General features: G+C 43.0%; 1 protein-coding gene and 1 pseudogene across 1 annotated transcript; both read right to left on the bottom strand.

Moving 5' to 3' along the window:
* The window catches only part of LOC101768192, a 45035-nt pseudogene extending 30816 nt beyond the window's left edge, over nt 1-14219 (bottom strand).
* Nucleotides 14220-15527: 1308 nt separating this feature from the next.
* LOC101777348 (ABC transporter A family member 7) lies at nt 15528-20932 on the bottom strand. Its single transcript, XM_004973313.3, has 19 exons — nt 20792-20932; nt 20281-20673; nt 20214; nt 20083-20162; nt 19818-19962; nt 19025-19153; nt 18816-18940; nt 18571-18729; nt 18322-18484; nt 18114-18239; nt 17937-18020; nt 17498-17859; nt 17227-17427; nt 17037-17146; nt 16839-16923; nt 16538-16666; nt 16354-16459; nt 16190-16278; nt 15528-16086 (listed from the first exon to the last, which is right to left on the bottom strand). Exons 1-19 carry the CDS (start codon nt 20876-20878, stop codon nt 15787-15789), a joined length of 2874 nt encoding a protein of 957 aa, XP_004973370.1. The 5' UTR covers nt 20879-20932; the 3' UTR covers nt 15528-15786.
* Between the last annotated feature and the right edge of the window lie 363 nt (nt 20933-21295).

Raw genomic sequence — 21295 nt, 5'->3', positions numbered from 1 at the left:
GAATCTATTAAGCCTAATTCTCCTCACTTAATCCATCATTAGCATACCCCCCACGTAGCATCACATTATCAAATCATGGACTAATTAGGCTTAATAGATTCGTCTCGCCGTTTAGATTCGTCTTATGTAATGGGTTTTGTAAATAGTCTACGTTTAATACTCCTAATTAGTATCTAAACATTCGATGTGACGGGTGCTAAAGTTTAGCAAGTGGAAGAAAATAGGCCCTAAGTGCCAAGTTTTATTTTTCATTAAGGCATTGTACTCTATATCCATAGCCTCCTTTCAATGTGCACTAGTTAAAGCTTCTTCTACATTATGGGGTTCTCCACTAGAGGTAAAAAGACCATAGTTTACATGTCCATTAGTGTATACCTTGGGTTTCCTAATGCCTTCCTAAAGTTGTGTTCGTGGTCAATAAGGTGCTGGTGCTTCCATAGACGCAGACGGGAGATCTGTAGCTGTAGGGGGAGATTCAAGCGGAGCTGGCATAGAAGATCTAGCGGTCTCTGGCGTAGAGGATCCCGTAGTAGGAGCAGACGGCCTAGCCTGGGTAGGATATATGTCCCCCCCCACCCTACGCCAGAGGACACATGTCATGGACGAAGTGGTGATGGAGAGATTCCTTGGCAGGACCAGTGCGATGGTCGAGGCACGTGTCAGCCGCACGTGCACGAGAAGGCAGAGTGGCCCGCATGTCACTGGGAGACTAGCCCATAGGAGCGGATGCGGGCACCGAGGAAGATATGTCTGCTGCAAGGACCGGCACCAATCCCAGTGTTGCTTGGCACTTAAAAATGGGGAGATCTTCCCCGGGGCCTGTGCTTGTGGCGCCAGACTCCATTTGGCCTGCAATATTGCATGTTTCTTCAAAGAATGCATCAGAATTTTCACCATTAGTCATATGATCAACTATAGATTCTTCCCTGGAGGATGGATTAAGAAGGTGGGAAGGAAGTAAAAGAATTTCAGAACAAATTCGAGCACCTGCATTAGCATGCAATTTAGAGAAAGGGAAAACATTCTCGTCAAAGGTGACATCACGAGAAATATAAATGCGCCCGGTTGAAATATCCAAACATTTGAATCCTTTGTGTAAGTTACTGTAGCCAAGAAAGGCACATTCCTTTGATCTAAAGGCAAGCTTGTATTTGTTATAGGGGCGCAAATTGGGACAATAGGAGCATCCAAAGACTCAAAGAGAAGAATAATCAGGTGGTGTATGAAAAAGACGTTCAAGGGGGGTTTCAAAATTGACAAGTATTCTAGGAATTCGATTAATGAGGTATTTAGCCACAAGGAAGGCTTCATCCCAGAATTTTAGTGGCATGTGTGCATGGGCTAGGAGAGAGAGCCCTACTTCAACAATGTGTTTGTGCTTACACTCGGTAGCACCATTCTGTTGATGTGCATGTGGGCAGGAAACAAGATGAGAGACTCAAATTTTTGTAAAAAAATGAGTTGAGCTTTTCATACTCTCCAAAAGGTATTTTTTGGTCTGAACAGCAACTATTTTTTGGTCAAAAAGTCTCTCATCCAAATTTTGGAAATCCCTAAATTTTTCAAATACTTCATATTTGAATTTTAGAAGATAGATCCAAGTAAATTTACTGAAATTGTCAATAAATCTTACATAATATTTAAACCTACCCACAGATTCAGGTGCAACATCCCATACATTAGAGAAAACAAGTTCAAGAGGGTGAGTTGAAACACTAGTAGATTTAGGATACGGTAGATTTAGGATACGGTAGCTGATGACTTTTTGCTTGTTGACATGCACCACACACAGAATCTTTATTCAAATCAAAGGAATAAGGAAATTTATGAGTTTTGAGAACTCTCTGAACAATAGGAATGGTAGGATGCCCTAAATGACTATGCCATCTATTAAGTGACACTTTACTGACTCCAAACGCTTGCTTCTGTGTTGACGTGGAAGGAAGGGGATATAACCCCTTGCGACATGGCCCCTTAAGTAGAGTGCTCCTCATGTCCCGATCCTTGATGAGAAAGAAGTCGGGATGAAATTCAAGAAAGACATTCTTATCAGATGCAAGGCGGTGAACAGAAATAAGATTTTTCTTTGTGGAAGAACATGTAAGATATTGTGGTGATGTAAATTACGATTAGGGGTAAGAATTGTAGATTGACCAATATGTCTAATGTTTGTACCTGTACCATTGGCGGTATGGATCTGGTCGGTACCATTGTACATATAACGAACAGCTAGCTTCTCAACCTCTCCCGTGATGTGATCAGTGGCACCCGTGTCGGTGTACCAGCTGTTGTCGACAGTGTAGGAGTTCATAGCCGCATCCATGTGCCTTTCTTCTGGGACATAGCTCTCATCAAACTGGTGTCAATACTGATTTGCAGTGTTGCCGGTTTTGAGATAGACCTGGCATAATGGTCTGGAGTTGCTGCTGGATCCGCCACGGCTAGGGTTGCCGTGACCCATGCCACCTCCATTGTTGCCTTGGCACTGGTTGTTGTTGAAGCCATTGTTGGTGTAGTTGGAGCCATTGTTGTTGTAGCTGGAGTTGTTGCCATGCCCGCGTCCTCCTCCTGTGCCACGGCCGCGAGCAGGATTGCCGCGACCATGACCGAAGCCTCCACCACGACCTGCCCGGTTGGCCATGTTGGCTGATGACCCAAAGTGGCCATTTCCCGTGATCTCCATACGAGTTTCAAAAGCAAGGAGTTGAGGGTATGCTTCACTTACAGTCACTGATTCCTTCCTCGCTAGGAGGGAGGTAACCACTAGGTTGAATTCCATGTCAAGGTCGATGAGGATGTACGTCAGGAGCTCATCATCTTCAATGGGTCTTCCAGCTGCTGCCATCTCATCTGCTAGAGTACGCATCTTGCCAACATACTCGGTGATGGTCTGGCTTCCCTTCTTCGCCATGGCTAGCGCCAGATGTGTGTTCACGGCTCGCGCCCTGCTTTACGATGAGTTCATGGCCTCAATCGCAGACCAGAGCTTCATTGCAGTCTCTTGTGCAGCGACTTGAGCGAGCACATCTCGCCCTAAGGACTCCAGGACAAAGCTTAGCACTTGCTGATCCTTGGAGTACCATTCTTCATGCGCCAGGTTGGGAACGAGGACGTCCTTGCCGGTAGCGTCCTTGCCGTTGATCTCTTCGACAGGAGTTGGCGAGGTACTGGTGAGGTGCCCCTCCAAGCGAGACCCACGGACAGCAGCGAGGATCTATGCCTTCCACATTGCGTGGTTCAACTTGCCCAGCTTCTCGGTGATCGTGATCCCCACCAGAGGGTTGACAATGGCGAAGGAGGAAGCCATGTCAGTGGTTGGTGTTTAGTTTGTGGTAGCTCTGATACCATGTGAGAAATCAGAGGTGCGGAAGATTAGATGGGAACACCGTGCCTCTCGCTGGTAGGCGGATTTGTGTTGATATACGCAAGAAAAATCCCCTCGTGTGGATTACAAGCTGCGGTACATAACTTGCGCTGGAGGTAAGCTAGAGTGTGTTACACATCAACAAACTCCATCTAGATTACATCAACTACAACAGCCTTGCTAACCAACGTACCATGCACACACACAATCAAGATTACCTTCTGTTACAATCCTATTTCATCTAACAAGGTATCTTAAGTTGGAGTCCATAAGATATATTGCACTAAGATGATACACTGAGAAACTAAAGGTTTAATGTTCACAAGAAACTCAATTTCTAAGTGATATCTCCTCTGTCACATTAGATTACTTTAGGGTCCGACAACACAACATTAAAAAAAAGCACAGGTGCATTTAGACAACACAGCATAAAAAAGGCACAGGTGCATTAGGAGTTATCACTAACCATATTGATGAAGGATGTCTTGTCTCACCCACTAGGACCAAGCATCCCGAAACACTGCATGCCCTCTATACAAAGCAAGCGACAGCCCTCTAACTGCAATCTTGTCAGGGTTCCCATTCTTTCCAGGGTACACTTTCTTTAGATTATGGCAGATGAACATACTCCTCATGTCCATTTTCTCTAGTAATTGCTTCACCACCTTGCGCTGAAAGTAAAGTTCTGAAGGGGAAAAAAACAAAATGTCTTCCAGTGAAAAAAAAATCAGTTCTATGCTTGGCTAACCTCTAGCAAAACATCACGCTTCGTGAAATCAATAGATACCCCTCTGGATGTGCTATGAACTTTGTTTATTCTTCGTGAAAGTGAGAAGCGCTTCATCGAGAGATATCTGAAGAGAGACAGAGGATGCCATGCAGGCCTGTGCAGTAAAAACGTTACAGGAAACAGAATTATCCATTCTACAGACATTAGAACCAAAACATCTTTCATCCCGTTCAACGGGTCATTCAAGTTCACCCATTGCATCCCAGGCTTTCCCATATTGCGTCCTTCACAAGCATACCCTGCAAGGTCGTATATTCCTCGGTAGAGGGAGAACGCAGGAAAAAGCTCCATTTTAACAAGCCAATGTTCTGAAACAAATAAATTACCATTGATGCGGTCGTCTGAAGCATTTGGAAATTCAGAAGAATGACAGTGATATAGTTACTTGGGAAGGTAGTATCTTCGATGAGATACAGCAAAAGTGCATCTCCAAGAAGGCCGGAGCCAAAGACACAAATGTAACTAATTACTGTAACGCAGAATAACCTGTTCCAGATTAGCCCATCCAAAGAGAAACATGAGGAAATTTCAAGTTTGACTTACTGACCACTAGCATTCTTGACACTTGAGAAGAAAGACGCAAACAAAAATGCAAGAACAATCTGCAGGTTGATATATATGAAGTAGAATATGAATTGTACTCCGTAGCTATTTAGTATGAATATATCCAGCCCTGCAGAAGCAAGAAGGGTTCTCTTCTGAATTGCCAGCTATTTAGTATGAATATTTGTTCGAACTTTTGCTAATGTGGGATTAATTGCACTACTAGAGAACTCGGTATTAATACTAGTTCGTAGACTGCATATCTCCCGAAAATGCATCCGGGATTAATCCGTCAAGATAAAAGGGGGATCTTTTATCACGGGTCCCTCAACCGGGATATAAAACCCTCCTTTAGTCCCGGTTTGTAAAACCAACCGGGACTAACGGGGCTGCCACGCCATTCGGTGGACAGACCCCTTTAGTCCCGGTTGGTGTTACAAACCGAGACCAAAGGTCGCCTCTTTAGTCACGGTTTGTAAAATAAACTGGCACTAAAGTGCGTGCGTACAACACCATGCAGGCGCCTGCATGGCGCCTATAATTTCGTGCATATCTCACGTACCCCTTTAGTTAACCTTTAGTAGTTGAGAACTTTTTTTATAATGAAATCAATCAAACTAGTTAAATGAATCAAACAAGTATTTATACAAATACTATACAATTCTTAGCGTACTATATATATATACAAATCTAATTAGCGTATGTATTACATATATATACAAACTAAATCAAACTATATAATTTCGTCCATCGTAATGAAAGTCTCCTTGTGGATTTACCACCTCGTCCATCAGGAATCCAATGAGACCTTCACATATTGCCGCTACTCTTTCCTTCTTCAAGAGTCCCAATTGAATATTTCACATCTGTAATTTGGATACATATATGTGAATTTTACACGAACAATTGTAGAAAATAAATAACTATTAATAGTTTTATTTTACATACTTTAAATTCGTGCTCCGTGACCTTGATGGTCTTGGGTCTCAATAAATTATGCATGTGCTCACAGACATAGTAGCCACATAGATTATCATTCCTAGGTTCCTTTCTTAAGTATGTAAAAAATATACAAAATATGCAGACTTCATACGTACCGGGAAGTCTGTTCTCTATGTAAGTTTTTCTTTGAATTGACCTGATCTGTCTGCCCTGATGAATTCTCTCCATGCTCTACGGATTAAAATAATGAATGATATAGTGTTAGGTGAAAATTTAGGAAACAAAATTTTGTATAGAGGTAGAGGTCCAAAATAATGAATGATATAGTGTTAGGTGAAAATTTAGGAAACAAAAATTTTTATAGAGGTAGAGGTCCAGAATTATTACATGTCTAGCGTGTGTTGCACGTCTTGATAGTCCTTCAGATCTCTCCTCAACGAATCGAAGATAGTGACGTGACTTCGATCAATGTTAATAATAATGAGGATCCAGTGGGAGCTGTGTACGTAAATATTCATATATATTAGAGTAACTAACATTAATCAGGTAAGAAAAAAGAAAATGAATATAGACGGTATACACACACTTACTTGAAGTTGTATGGAAGTAGTATGTGATCCTTTAATTTTTGTCTGTCTAAGGAATTGTATACTGCCAGCAATGTTTTGTCTAGAAAATCTCGTATTTAGGCTTGGTTCACTATGGATGGATCCATGAAGCCAATATGGAGGTACGCTTCATGTCGGCACGTCCGAATTAGCATCCTACATAAAATTGAAGAAGAAGTTAATTAGTATGGCGACGCATGCAAAATAAATAATATGAGCCAAAATTTACATGTACATATAAACGGACACTTACAGAGTCCAGGCGCTCATCAGAGAGACATCTAAGGCACCATGATGGTAGACTTCGTATATATCCTTGAATCGTAGCCATAGGACTGCCTCACCTTCGTCGTGAAAATCTATCAGTTTTATCTTATGGCCCAACATCTCCCTCTCGTCGGCAGACAACTTCATGTACCATTGATGGAATTCGTACATCTTCGTTGATAGCTTCTTTAGCGAATCAGGGCTAACCATAGCCTTGCCTAGCTCAAAGGTCCATTTTGGTTCACTTGGCGGTGCAGCTGGCAGCTCGACTTTTTTCCTTTTTTTCTTCTCGTCAACCTTTACTAATGCCCGTTCATAGTTCGATAGTAATGGTTGACTCTTCTTGGCTTATTCTTGCATCTTGATGAATTTATGTAATTCTCTTCGATCTACTGGCGGTGGCTCCATCTCCCTTGCTTTTCTTAATTCCCTTGTTCCCTCAACCACTCACTAGCTTGCACTTGGATTTTGGTCTAGCGTTCCTCATGAGTCATTGCCTCCCAGCGTTCCTCAGGAGTCACCTCAGGCTCCTTTGTTTTCTTCTTACATTGTCTTGGCTTGGGAGGTGGTAGTCGCGACTTCTTAAATGGTGCTCTTAGTCCCGACGAAGGTGATCGTAGAGGGGTGTTGTTGTTGTCGTTGTTGCTCCAACCACCAGTATGTGGTGGAGATAGAGACCTTGATCATGGAGCAGGTTGTGGTGGAGATGATGGTCTGGATGTTTGAGGAGATGGTCGCTGCTGTGGATTTGCGGAGAGTGGTCTTGAGCTCTAAGGAGGTGCCTCCATGCCGGGGATGATGATGTAGTGTTTGCGCCATAGAATGACCCCGTGAACCACTTTTCCTAGTGTTGTTGACCCGTCGCCTGCTGGGAAGTCGAGCTCTAGGCCTTCAAATTGGCTATCAGAGATTCTCTCTACGCCAACACTGGCATACCCAGGTGGAATCTCCATGCCATGGCATGTATGATCTGGCAGGATTGGCAATACACTCCCGTATGCCACCTGGATATATAAAAGAAATGAAGTTCTTAAACTTCAAATTGCCAAAGCACTCCTGAGGCTCTAGTGCATAAATATTATGTATATATACATACCTTAACTGAGGTTGCCGATCGGTGTATGCAGCTCACATGTGGTGCGTTGCGTGATGGCATCCACAGGGAATAGTTGCTCTTCCACGCGTAATCCTAGCGTATGTGGCTCAGGGAGCCCTGTGGACACACAGCTCCTCCCGAGGTGTTGAGAAGGGTTGGTAACTGCGTCGGCCATTCGTCTACTGCCTCCATCCTGCATTCTTACTTCTACAGATTGCAGTTTGGATTCTATTGTGTGCCGCCACCTCTCATCCTCTTGCTCCTTTCTTCGGTTCTGGCTTGTGTACATGTCCAAGTCGCCTCAAAATGCGAACTTCCACAGAACAAGCCCGAACCCTCGGGTACGTCCTGGGTGTTCGGGATTCCCGAGGGCCATTGTGAGCTCATCATTCTCTCGGTACACCGTCAACGTCCCATCCTTAACATCTTTAATAATCTTGTCAAGCTTCGTGGCCGCTTCACATAACAGGTCATGGAAGACCAGCATCCCATCATCTGGGTTTATCTCACCTCCATGAGCGTAATACCAATTTTTCGATCGTTCGGGCCAATCAATTGTTCCTGGTACGATACCCTGCTCAATCAGGTCTTTTTCCATCTGATTCCATTTGGGAATTGCTTTGGCGTAACCACCTCGTCCTATCTTATGATGGTACTCCTTCCCCCAGCATTGCCTGTGTTCTGGGTGACCTTATTCTTATTATCTTCGGTGCTCTTGTATTGTACAAATGCCTCCCAGTGGTCCTTACACTATGGATACACAGTAAAATCTGTAGTTCAGCCCTTCTTAATGTAGGTGGTATCCAACATCTTCTTGAATATCTGAAATTGTGTGGCCATCTTCTTCAGTGTCCACGCTTTCACATCATTTTCAATATATCCATCGGGAAATGTGAAATGTTTCTTAACTTCTTCCCATAACATATTCTTTTCTGTATCCTGGAGCACGTATGGATTAGTCGTTTTGCCCTTCCATTCCCTTATGCTGATGGGCACGTTCCCCTTACGATTGCCCCGATTTGACTCACGTACTGTGTTGCCACTTTTTGGGGAGCAACCAGCCTGCCCTCTTCTGTGACTTCCGTGATGATAGCCTTTTTTGTTCCAGTCTTCACCTTCGAAGGACCTCGGGGCTTTGGACGACGGTTCGTCGATACAGAGGGCTAACAGTTCAAGATTCATTAATTAATTAGTAAGAATGAATAACAGCATATATTATATATGGAGAGGGTTAAAATATGATCTATACCTCGTCGGAACCTTCTGCCACGGTAACATTTTGCTGGAGCTCGGGCTCTTCATTGCCATCAGTAGACAGGTTGAGAAACATATCTGCCTGGCTACCCTCTTCATCGGTGTACGCTATGAGAAGGTTGGAACTACTATCACCAGCAATAATCCGCTCCATTAGATACCTGCTGGCCTCGTCGTCTGCCATCAATCTCAACTATTTTGTACATGAAATCATATATAGAACAACCATGAAAAAATTAATTTCAACAAATATTTTTGAAATATATAAATGTACTATGCAAATTGTAATATAAAAAATGTAACATACAAAATGTAATATACAAAATGTACGATACAAAATATAATCTACAAAATATACTATGCAAAATATAATATAAAAAATGTAACATACAAAATGTAATATACAAAATGTAATATAAAAAATGTAACATACAAAATGTACTAAATTTCAACTAATTTCTAAGCATTTCAACAAAAATTTGTAAACATTTGTACCAAAGTTCAATTAATTTCTAAGCATTAATTAGAAGTATACAACTATATTCTCCAAACAATTGCAATGATCCAAACGGGGCCTAAATGTATACAAAATTTATTTTGTATGTAATCTACCAAATTTCAAAAATTAATTCGGGGATGGCTAGAGTTAGAGGGGGCGCGATGGCGAAGAGGACGCACGGCGATGGCGGGGGAGGCGGCCGGCCGGATGGTGACATGGATGGCGGTCGCGGTGACGGGGACGGCTACGACGGCGGGGAGGAGGTGGCGCCAGCGCGTGATGAGGGGCACGCGCGGAGGTCGTGGCGACGGGGATGGACAAGCTGGCGGCAGCGACGGGGATGGAGGAGGAGGCCGGCGATGATTGCGGGCAAAGATGATGGCGACGGCGACAGAGACGGAGGAGGTCAGCGAATAGGATGGGCTGGCGGCGGTGACGGGGAGCGGCGACGGCGGAGGCCGGCGACGAGCGGGACATGGATGACGAGAGAAAATTTCGCTAAGTGTTGGGCGCGGGGGTGTAGAAGACGCTATAACTTTTATACAGGACCCCTTTTTTATTCTAGTTTGTAATTGAAACTGGGATTAAAAGACATTTAACCCCGATTTCTAATACAAACCGAGATAAGAGGGGAGGCCTTTTATCTCGGTTTATGATCACCCGTGATAAAAGGCCCCCCTTATCTCGGTTTCTGATCAATCGGGATAAATAGGTACTTCTAGGCGGGAATCGAAAAGTCCCCTTTTATCCCGGTTCTACTTTATAACCGGGATAAATCGGGACCTTCTCCTGTTTTTCATCTCCTGACTAGTTTTTGAAAATTTATTCTATTTATGTTTTCACTGGATTTCAGGAAGCGAAAAATAAGAAATTTACATATTTCAAACATGCAAAAATATATTAAATTAGCAAGTTTGTTTACAATAAGTTTAACTAGTCATAAATTCTATTTCATTTTACTTCTATTTGGAAATTTATTCTATTTATATTTTCACTAGATTTCAGGAAGCGAAAAATAAGAAATTTACATATTTCAAACATGCAAAATATATTAAATTAGCAATTTTGTTTACAGTAAGTTTTAGCTAGTCATAAATTCTATACTATTTCTTTTTTACTTCTATTTGGAAATTTATTCTTGCTGGGTGGAACTTGTAGGCATCGAATCTCACCGGGTTTCACTGGATTTCATGAAGCAAAAATTAAAACTTTACATATTTCAAACATGCAAAAATATATTCAATTAGCACTTATATATACAATAAGTTTGAATGACTCATTAATTCTACACTAGTTATATTACCTTCTTAAATAATTATTTTACAGCATCACTATCATCTATCATTAATCCCAGAGGGCAAACAATCTGTTTAGCTTCATATGTTGTGGATGGCACTTCATTATTCTCGGGAAGAATCTTCTTGATAATTTCTAGCATCAGTATCGCAAACTCAAATATTGCTGAAAGTTTACATAGAAATACATAAATTATTTAGCTCATATTTAATTTACAAATAACTAAACTATTAAAAAATTCAATATTTCCCACATAATTTACCTATTCTAAAAATGACTAATTCCATACCTCTATTTGAAAAGTACTAAAAGTATGAAATTACACCTACAATTTATATGGCTAATTTATAAATATCCATTGTAGCTCAAAAATATGTATAAATACAAATCTTCTACATGCTTAACAACAAACAAACTTATTTTTCTCCCTCTCTGAAGTATAAAACAAAGCTTAACAACAATAAATGAATGGAGCATGAAGTAACTAACCTTCATAACACTTTGGATGAGTGAAATCCCCACGGAAATGAGGAAAAAAATTCAGCAGCACCTCCCCTAGACTTGTTTCGGCATCATGGAGAGGATGAGCTTCTCTTTCTTTGTGGAGTGGAGTGGCTCGGGCTAGAGGAGTGGTCCCTCCTATAGATAAGATTTTATCCTGGTTGGTAAATCCAACCGGGACAAAAGATTAGAGCTTTTGTCCCGGTTGGTGTTTACTCCAGGTTGGTAATCCAACCGGGACAAAAGCTCCAACCTTTGGTCCCGGTTTGAATTACCAACCGGGAGTAAAACGGGTATCCCGGTTGGTAACTCCAACCGGGACAAAAGGTTGGATCTTTTGTTCCGGTTGGTGGCTCCAACCGGAGGTAAAGAGTGGCGCCGTCGGTGTCCGAAAACTAGCCGTTTTAACCGAGACTAAAGGGTGTCCTGTAGTCTTGGTTGCAAAAAAGGAACCGAGAGTAAAGGTGCGTCCCATTCCAGCCTACCGTGGCGCACCCCGTTTTCTCCCGGGCTGAAATTAAACCGAGATTAAAGGGGGTGGGATCTAAAGTGAGGTCTAGTGTTGGTACCTATGAGGGACCTAGAAATCACAAAGATCACGATGTAAGCTGCTGGTTCATCCTTTAGCCCATGCATCTTCATCATTAGTTTCTGTTCTTTTTCGTGCACAAGAAATGTCACTGCAACCTAGAAAAATGATTGACATAATGATATATTCCTAAACTTAGTTTAAATTCAATGCATCTCAGTAATGGATTAGAAAATAGTCAAACTAACTGACAGGAAGGAGGAGTTGAACTATCCAGGTAAAGGAATAGTGCATTAAGGAGAGTTGTAAGGTCCAGCCTCATTCTAGTTTCAGGCTTGGGCATCTCTTTCAAATACACCGAACGCATTTCTGCATCTGCTGGTAGAAGAATCCAAGCTTCAAATATGCCGTGGATGCCTACAACCAAATCCACAGTTAACATTTGATATAACCAAGGTCATGCAAATTGCAATGCTACGTCATCATAGGGAAAGATTTAGTCTGTAGAAAAACTTGAAAAGCTTTACTTTTCTTGGGTTCATTAAGAAGAAATTTCCTTGAGGTGCAAGATGCAGAAAAAGGTCCCGAAGGGGGGCTACACAGGACATACCTATAGCACGTGTAACTCTAAAAATAGCCACAGGTGAGGGCTTTTTCGTGAGATATAGGATTCGAGCACTGGTTGTCCAGCACCGCACACCAGACTACATGTGTGTTATTTAGTTTCTATAGTATCTTGATTAAGGAATACTCACTCCATTCCTAAATTTTTTTTATCATTCATATTATTCAACAAATCATGTAAATATCATTTTTTTGTTATGGCTTGTTTTATTCGTTAAAGGTACTTTAAGCATGAACTTTTTTTTTTTGCACATTTGCACTTTTGTAAGATGAATATAGTCAAACGTTGTGATCAAAAGTCAATGACGAAAACATTTATGAACGGAGGATTTATTTCATTTCACCATGTTATCCTATCCCTCACCGCAGTTACATACATATTTAGAAATTTATTGATAAGAACAAGTACCATATTAGCCAACCGTGGAACACGCAAAACTGCCATGGAATCTTCTTCATCATCCCTGCTGAAGGTGGAGTTGTACCAAATATACACTTGTAAGCGCCACGTGCTTATACCGAGGAAGTCATAACCTGCAAAGGTTTGTTGTAAAATAATAAATGTACTCAAACTAAAACTAAAACTCCCACTCTATTGATACATCTATGAAAAAAGTAAAATGACTCTACCAGCGACGAATTCGTTTGATCTGCTCCTCTTATTCCCACCTTTATAACCTTTAAGCAAATGATGATTTATCACTGATGAATTGTCGCACCACAGCGGCAAAGCTTGAACGCACTGCATATCTGCTCCATTTCATAAAGAGGGTATGATAGGATTTAAGGAAGTTGTTGGTATTGGTACCACATTCGCTAGTATTTTGCACGCACACAATGCAAACATTGTTTCTACCATATCGCAGTGGCATCCCATTAGACGTTCCTGAAAACCAGCTTGAATTCCAGAGGCACTGATCCTGGAGCACGTACAGGGTCTCGTTTGGAACAAGGGCTGGATCCATGAACAGAACATGTGGAGGCAGCGAGCTTGAACCCTGGAAGGGGAGAAATTCAGAGCCATTTCATCTACCAGAAGGTCCAGAACAAACAAAGTCAAAATTAATCCGCTAATGACGTCTGATGAAGCGACTCACAGAGACTGCTCTTGAAAACCACTCAAAATAGTCCAAAGAATTCGAAGCATCAGGCACGAGGTAGTACTCAACAGGGACACGAGGGAAGCGGACCCTTCCAAGACCTGCCAAAAATTCAGCAAGAACAAAGCAATGAGCAGTTGAGCACCAAAAAATGGAATTAGCTGGATTTCCTGACACTGAGTGTGCTGTTCGGCAAGCTGGCGGTTCTGTCCGGTGAGGAGCACGGCGGCGGGGCAGTTCTCCGACGCGCCGCACCGCCGCGGGTGCAGGCGCGTCAGGGCGCGCGCCTCGGTGCCGGGCACCTGCAGCATGCAGTGCCGGCCACCTCGGCGGCGCGCGCGCCGCGCAGGCGAGCGCCTGCGCCGGCGTGGAGTACCGGATGCCGCACTCCGTCTCGGCGCAGGTGCCCGTGCCGCCATCGAGGCGCGCGCAGGCGCAGCCACACCGGAACGGGGGCCTTCCCAGCTCCTCGTCCACAACGCTCTGCATCACGGCGAGGAGGGCGCACACGAGCACCGGAAACGCGGCGATCGCGGCGTTCGTCCTCGCGTTCCTCCGCTGCCATGAGCATCGAGCGATGCAGCAGCAGCGTGAATCACAGGGAAAGAAAAGGTTCTTGCATGAAGCGTTCGTGGCGTTGCCATTACCTGGAACGAGAGGTTATTGAGGAGGAGGGCGTGGACCTGCGTCGCAAACCTCGCCCGCCGACACCGCACCGCCGCTGCGGCTTTTGATCCGCCGCTCGCCATGGCCACCGCCGCCGCGTTCTGCACCACTCTGCTCATGCTAGATTCGCAGCATGGCATGGCACTAAACCTCGGCCAGCTCCTGATATAGCAGCTGTGCAGAAGGTGGCGCCATAATGCCATATAATTAAGGGTTTACTTGTTGCTTACGTAGAGTTACTTATTTTCCGTATGCCAACGCATAGGTATTGTCCATGTTTACTTATTTCTTCATCATAAAGATGCCATGCTTTTATCATGGTGTTTTGGGGTAACAATGTAGGGCGTTCTGCACATTGTTGTGGAAAGACCGTATTCGCCCAAAAAAAAGGTGCATAGGCCTTGCCAACATAAACAGATTACAGATTTCCATAATTTGAATTCGAAAATTCACAGCTTCACTAGATAACTTCACACCTCATGCGCACCATCCTAAAGATACAATAACCAGAGTTCAAACAAGCATATACACCACATATTCCTCGACAAGGAAGAGGATATTCACCTAAGCATCCAGTATACTACAGTTCATATATGCAATCATGAACGCTTGTGTTAACGAGGATATTCACAACCTTGACAAGGACATCCTCCAAAGGTGGTGTTAACGAGGCCCCAAGCCTGCATTCCTCGTACATGATATCAACCACATGGAAAGCATCTGGGAATCCTCACATCCTGCTGCTTTGGCACTTGGCAGCCCAAATTTCTGGGCAATCCTCTTTCCTTGAAGAAATTTGTGCTTCTTAAAGAAGATACAAATATTTTGATGTGTTTTCAGATTTACTGTTCATGATACGGCACATCAAATAGCTAAAGGGAATAGAAAATAAGGTTGGGCTACCCCAAAACCAATATATGCTCTTCCAGTACCACTGGGCCACCCTTAACACGTCACTCTGCAGCCCCACCACCTGCTTCCACCAATACCCAACACGTCACTCAGCCCCACCTCGCAGCGTGAACTTCTATGTGCCAGACACTACATAGGACTCGTTTGTTTCCGCATATAAGCGGCTTATCGGTAGAAATAAACGAGAATCCCACCAAACGCTTTGCTTATTTCCAGCGATTCTCGCTTATGTGGTAAGCCGTTTCAGAGATTTGAACTATGAGAAGCGAGAAAAGCTTCGCTTATATTATAATCCAAGCGTAGCTAGGAGAAGCGTATCCAAACAGGACCATAGATTATCCTGTATACGCCCCGTTCTTGAGGCAATAATGCCTTGAAAGATGTGAAGTTCGAGAAAAGTTCTTGATGCAAAAATAAAATGCCTTGAAAAATACCTCTTCAAGACTATGCTATCTCTGTTGTTAAGAATGATTATACAATCCTTCCCGGTATATATAAGACAAAATAGAACTGCAAATTTAACACAAAATCTGCCATTCTCTGCATTCCTCTACATCTTTGGTAGATCATGATTTATAACATTGTAAATATTAGATAGTATGAACAGGGTACATCTGTATTTGATAAGCAATAGCATCAAATTCAACTTGTAGACTATACAACCTAACTATACTAAATATACACCTCAAGCACCATCCTTAAATAAGAGTAAAATTAAAATTCAAACAAGCTATATATACACCACATGGTACTCAACAAGGAAGAGCATAATCACCTATACAACCAGTGTACTACTTATGCGACCACACTGAAGGCTTGTGCACCCTTGGCAACCTTGATGAAGACATCCTCCAAGGTGGTGTCTACCAGTCCCCAAGCATATATGCTGAACCGGCTTTTGGCACTCTCAACGGCATGGAATACATCTGCAATCTTCAACTCCTGTTTTGGTAGCTCAAATTTCTGGGTTCCTGATATATGGTATATCCTGCTCGCATTTGGTGATAAACGACGAACCAGCTGTTCAACCTCCTGCTCATTCTCTGAAGAAGTTGTCATTGTGAGCACGTAGGTGCCACCATATCTACCTTTCAGCTGCAAAAAAGTGATGTCAAATATTTGCGAAGTGTTCAGCAAACAGAGAAGCAGATACACAAAAATGTCTTTTCTGCTTCATACAGGTAAATAGGTACGTTACCTCTTTCGGGTTACCAATGCATTGGAAACCACCATCAACAAATATGCCGAGTCTATCACATAGTACTTCTGCTTCCTCCATTGAGTGTGCTGTTAAAATGATTTGGTGAGTTAACATTGTCTTGTCTATGTAAATAATATATAGAATACTAGAAAGCTCAATACTTGTAAGAATGATGGCACGGTTTTTCTTAGCCTCCTTCACAACACTCCACAGGTTGTTTCTTGATGCTGGATCCAGTCCAGTGCTCGGCTCATCCATGAAAACAACCTATAAATATTAAATCATTAAGTGCACACGCCAATCTATATTTTGCACTTAAAAACATAACAGAAATAAGGGTAGTACTTTCGGATCCCCAATTAATGAGATAGCAACACTAAGCCTTCGTTTCATGCCCCCACTGTACTTCCCCACTTGCTTATCACCAACACCACCATGGAACAGATTAACACTCTTCAGAGAGTCATCAACAGCCTGCAGCATAGAATATTGTAAACTCAAATACTGTTGTATACACGTCTTTATAGATATCTGAATTTTTGTGGAATACAGAATCAACAAACATACCATATTTCTACCACAGACTATTTATTAGTGAAGGTAAATAGACACTGACATTAAAATAGGCCATTTTGCAGAACTGTACCTTTAACAATTCAGTGCCTTTAAGATTCTTTAGTCTCCCATAAAACAATAGATGCTCTCTTCCCGTCAATGTTTCCCAAAGTAAGCTACATTCATTTCAATGTGCGTGAGCACTGATTGCACTAGAATGCAACAGTAAATTCCAGAAATGGGTATTAGATGAAAATATAAATTTTAAGGCATGGCCTTACGCCCTTACTCATGCTGTGGGCATACACCCATGTTAGTATAGATGGCATCCATGTCACTCCTTATATCCATCCCATGTATATAGGCAGTGCCAGATGTTGGTGGAATAAGTCCAATCATCTGCAGGGAAAAATATATCATTGAGGAGTTCATCACCTAAATTTGTCAGAAAATCAATGTAATAGTTTATGTTGCTGTACCATACTGATGAAGGATGTTTTCCCAGCTCCATTCGGACCAAGCATTCCAAAACACTGGCCTTTCGGTAGGGCAAGAGACAAACCTCTGACTGCAACTTTGTCAGGGTTTCCATCTCTTCCATGGTAAACCTTCTTGAGGTTATCACAGATGATCGGTTGGTTTGCAATGGGTTCCAGCAGAAGTTGCTCAACTACCTCTCTCTGAACATAATTAAGAAAATATAAGAAATAAAGCGAGAATTACTGAGAGGTAAATAAGAGAGTAACTTACTTCTTGAGAAGAATCAGGATTATCCATTTCAACAACTACTTTAGATCCTTGTCTCCGGAAGCTAAATCTCCGCAATGAAGCAGCACGCTTCTTAAAGCACTTCAAGGAGAAGGAGTTTTTCGGGAATCCACCGCCCAGTGATGAGACTTGATCCACGTAGAATGCCAATGGGAGCAATACCACCCACTCCACAACCATAATAATCAAGACACCACGCATTCCATTAACAGAGTCATCTAAATTAGACCATTCCATACCCTTGGTACCCATTGAATTTCCAGAGAATGCATATTGACCAAATTCGTATAACCCTCGGTATAATGAAAATCCAGGGATGATCTCCATCACAACTATCCAACCCTCTTTGTACATAAACAAAGAGCTTGTCATTCATACAACCTAAAGAGAGATATCAATCAATAATAAGATAGAAACTTACTCGGAAAACCATTGTCCTCTACAAAAAAGCGAAGAAGAAAAGCCCCCAGCAAGCCAGAGCCAAATACATAGATGTATCCGACCACTGTGGAACAGTCATTTTCGAGTTAGTCGACCAGACAATAAAATTTTAAGCATCATAGGCTTTCTTCAGAAGTTAAAGTTGTGCAGCACCGACCTGTGGCTATTTTCACAGAAGAAAAGAAGGAAGCTACAAAAAATGCGAGTGCAATCTGCAGATTTATGTAGATGAAGTAGAAGACAAATTGAATGCTGTAGTTATTTAATTTAAAGAACTTTAGACCTGCACAGAGAAAAGTTGAGTTCAAATTACATAATTAATTTGCAAAAGTGGCATCTTATTAAGATATGTTATAGTTCATTACCAATCAAGGAGCCAAAAATCACAAATAGTATCATGTAGGCAGCCGACAGAGCAAAGAAGTAGCCATAAGAGATAAGCCAGTAAGGACCATCCTTCAAACCATGCATCTTCATCATAATTTTCAGCTTCTGTTGCTTCTCATACACGAGATAGGTTAATATGACCTGAAAAAGGTTTAGTAAGGACTAAGGATTTAACATTTAAACCATTTTTGCCACTTTTCTTGATAAAGGTAATATCTCACACTCACCGGAAATAATAGTTCAACTATCCATGTGAAGAACAGAGCACCAAGAAGAGAAGAGAGGTCAAATTTCAGTTCCGTTCCAACTTTGGGCATCTCTTTAATATATTCGAGCAACATGTCCACTCCGCTTCCTCTAAGAAATTTGATGTACGCATTGGATGCCTGTAGGGCAGATAGCATAAGTATAGTCATAGCTGTAGTACAGGTAAATATCACTAGATATGAAGGTGTAGTCTGGTAAAACCTACCATGTTAACCAACCGTGGAACTCGTAGCAATGCGATAGGTACAATAGCAGTGTTGTTGTTATAGGTAGAGTTGTACCAAATGTTCATTTCAAGACCATTTCTATTTGTGTTTAGGAAATCATAACCTGGAGAGAAGCCAGTTACACACATGAGAAAACAAACTGATAATGAGTAGTGTTTGGTTGAAGTCTATCAGAAGGTGAGATCACCTGCAACGAATTCATTTGTCTTTCCTTCTCCACTACCTCCACCTTTTTGTCTGTAACCCTTAAATAGTTCATCATTTACAGCCGATGCACTTTCACGCCATAATGACAAGCCCTGAATGCAGTCTGCGTCTGAACATTTGGAAAAGAAAATTAATTAGTACGTGTTTCAGCAGGTCCAGGAAACAAGGGATAACAGAAGAATTCAAGAAAAGCAGCAAAAACCTCGCTAGCAAAGTAAAAGTTTAATTGCAATATTATTTATGGGAATAAATTAAATCACAGCAACTAAGTCATAGAAGCTTAGCACTTTACGACATTTGATGACTTGGAAGACCGGTCTGTTAGTGCTTTGTGAATAGTGACAAACAGAAGAGATGAATTGTTTTAATAGTAATCATAAGATATACTCTAAAATTAGCAGGTTGAACAGTATAGTTGTGGTGAATTCATGAGGTTACGAAAGTGAGGCACTATTTTTAACTGCTACGGCTGTCCTGTGTTATAAACTTGATGACAAATTCCTCAGTTGTGCCTTTCTGTCCTTGTACATACTAATTACTACTCCCTCTGTCCCAAATTATAAGTCGTTTTGGTTTTTTAGATTCATAGACTTTGTTATGCACTTAGACATACCTTATATCTAGATGCATAATAATATCTGTGCATCTAGAAAAGCTAAAACGACCTATAATTTGGAATGGATGGAGTTAATACATCCTTGATCGAAAGAAATAGACCATTTTCTCAACAAAAAAGAAGGTGAGAAATGGACCAATGAGGAAATGCTACTTACTGAGCTGAAGGGGTATGGGCCCAGCATTGGATGAAACTGTCTGTGATGAATTGGACAAACACTGAGGTTGTACCAGATACAGCTTGTTCCCTGGGATAAACACCGGCTCTATTAACTGTGTTGTCCATGGCCACGTGTCTGAACCCTACGAAGATGAATCCAACCGAAGAGGTCCATCCATCACTCACAGAAGGAAAAGCACAAAGTACAGCAACTGCATAAGCGAGTCCTGCATTCAGGAATGATGAAAAAGAAAGAAACTCACAGCGACAATCTTGGCGAGCGCATCAAGATAATTCGTGAAATTGAACGAGGAAGTCGAAGGAAACAGTCCACCCGAAAGACCTGCCAATCGAAAGGCGAACAGAGCACAGATTATGACTAACAGATATATGCTCTCATTGACTTGTAGCATGGTAGCGTGCTACCATGACATATCAAGAAGAAGTAGAATATTATGTACTTCAGCAAGCGAGCGGTTGGTGCCGGTGACGAGGACGGCGGCGGGGCAGGAGCCGGTGTCCCGGCAGGCTGGGTCAGGCAATCCCTCGAACGACTGGCCGGCGGTCCTGACCGCGCGGGACCCGGGCCGCGGCAGCTGCACGAGCGCCGGCCACGGGGTCGGGCTGGGGATTGGGCAGCTCCCGACCTGGTCCAGCGTGGAGTGCTGGACGCCGCACTCGGTCCGGCGGCACGCCGCCCCCACCGTGGCGGGGCCCGGGTCGACGCAGGCGCAGCCGCACCGGTACTTGGGCTTGTCGAGCTCCCGGTCGATGACGCCCTGGAGCACCACGAGGATGACGCAGAGGAACACCGGGAAGACCGTGATGCCGATGTTGGTCTTCAGGTTCCGCTTCTGCGCGCTTAGACACACCGCAACAACAAGACGATCATCAGCTACAGCACAATCTTGTTGGTGGAAGTGAATGCAAGAAACAGAGGAAGAGGAAACAGGGGAGGGAGGAAAGGGGGACCTGGAAGCAGAGGTTCTTGCGGAGGAGGGCGTTGGCCTGCGTGAGGAAGCTCGCGGGGCCCCTCGATGGGGCCGCCGGGGAGTCCATGGGCGAGCAGAGCAGCCTAAGGTGCCGCCTGGTGGCCGGCTTCGGTGGAGGAGACGAGTCAATGGCAGCCAGCAATGGTGAACCTCGTGCTCTGGTTTTATAAGCCTGCTCGAGCGGTTGCCTCCCGCCAAATCCGCCACACGCCGTCACCGTGGGTGCCCGTCTCTCCAGGGCGGGAAGCCGCAATTAACCAAACGTTAGAGGGCTTGGCTCAAAACCTTCCACAGGTGAGATTAAACTACCATGAGAGGGCTTAACTGCAAAAACTTCCCAGTGTGCAGTTTGCTCTTGGTCTCAAGTCTCAACGAAGGGAGTCAAGGTCAAATCATCTATGGCACGTTATAACGGTAGAAGAGGCTAGGTGCTGCACTGCACCCAATTATTGGACTTGATCTCCCCCTCTTCGCTGCTGAAAAA

The sequence above is a fragment of the Setaria italica genome, chromosome VI (genome assembly GCF_000263155.2).
Source record: "Setaria italica strain Yugu1 chromosome VI, Setaria_italica_v2.0, whole genome shotgun sequence".
In the NCBI taxonomy this organism is placed as follows: Eukaryota; Viridiplantae; Streptophyta; class Magnoliopsida; order Poales; family Poaceae; genus Setaria; species Setaria italica.
Note: the sequence above shows the minus strand (reverse complement) of the source record. Positions and strands in the feature narration are given on the sequence as shown.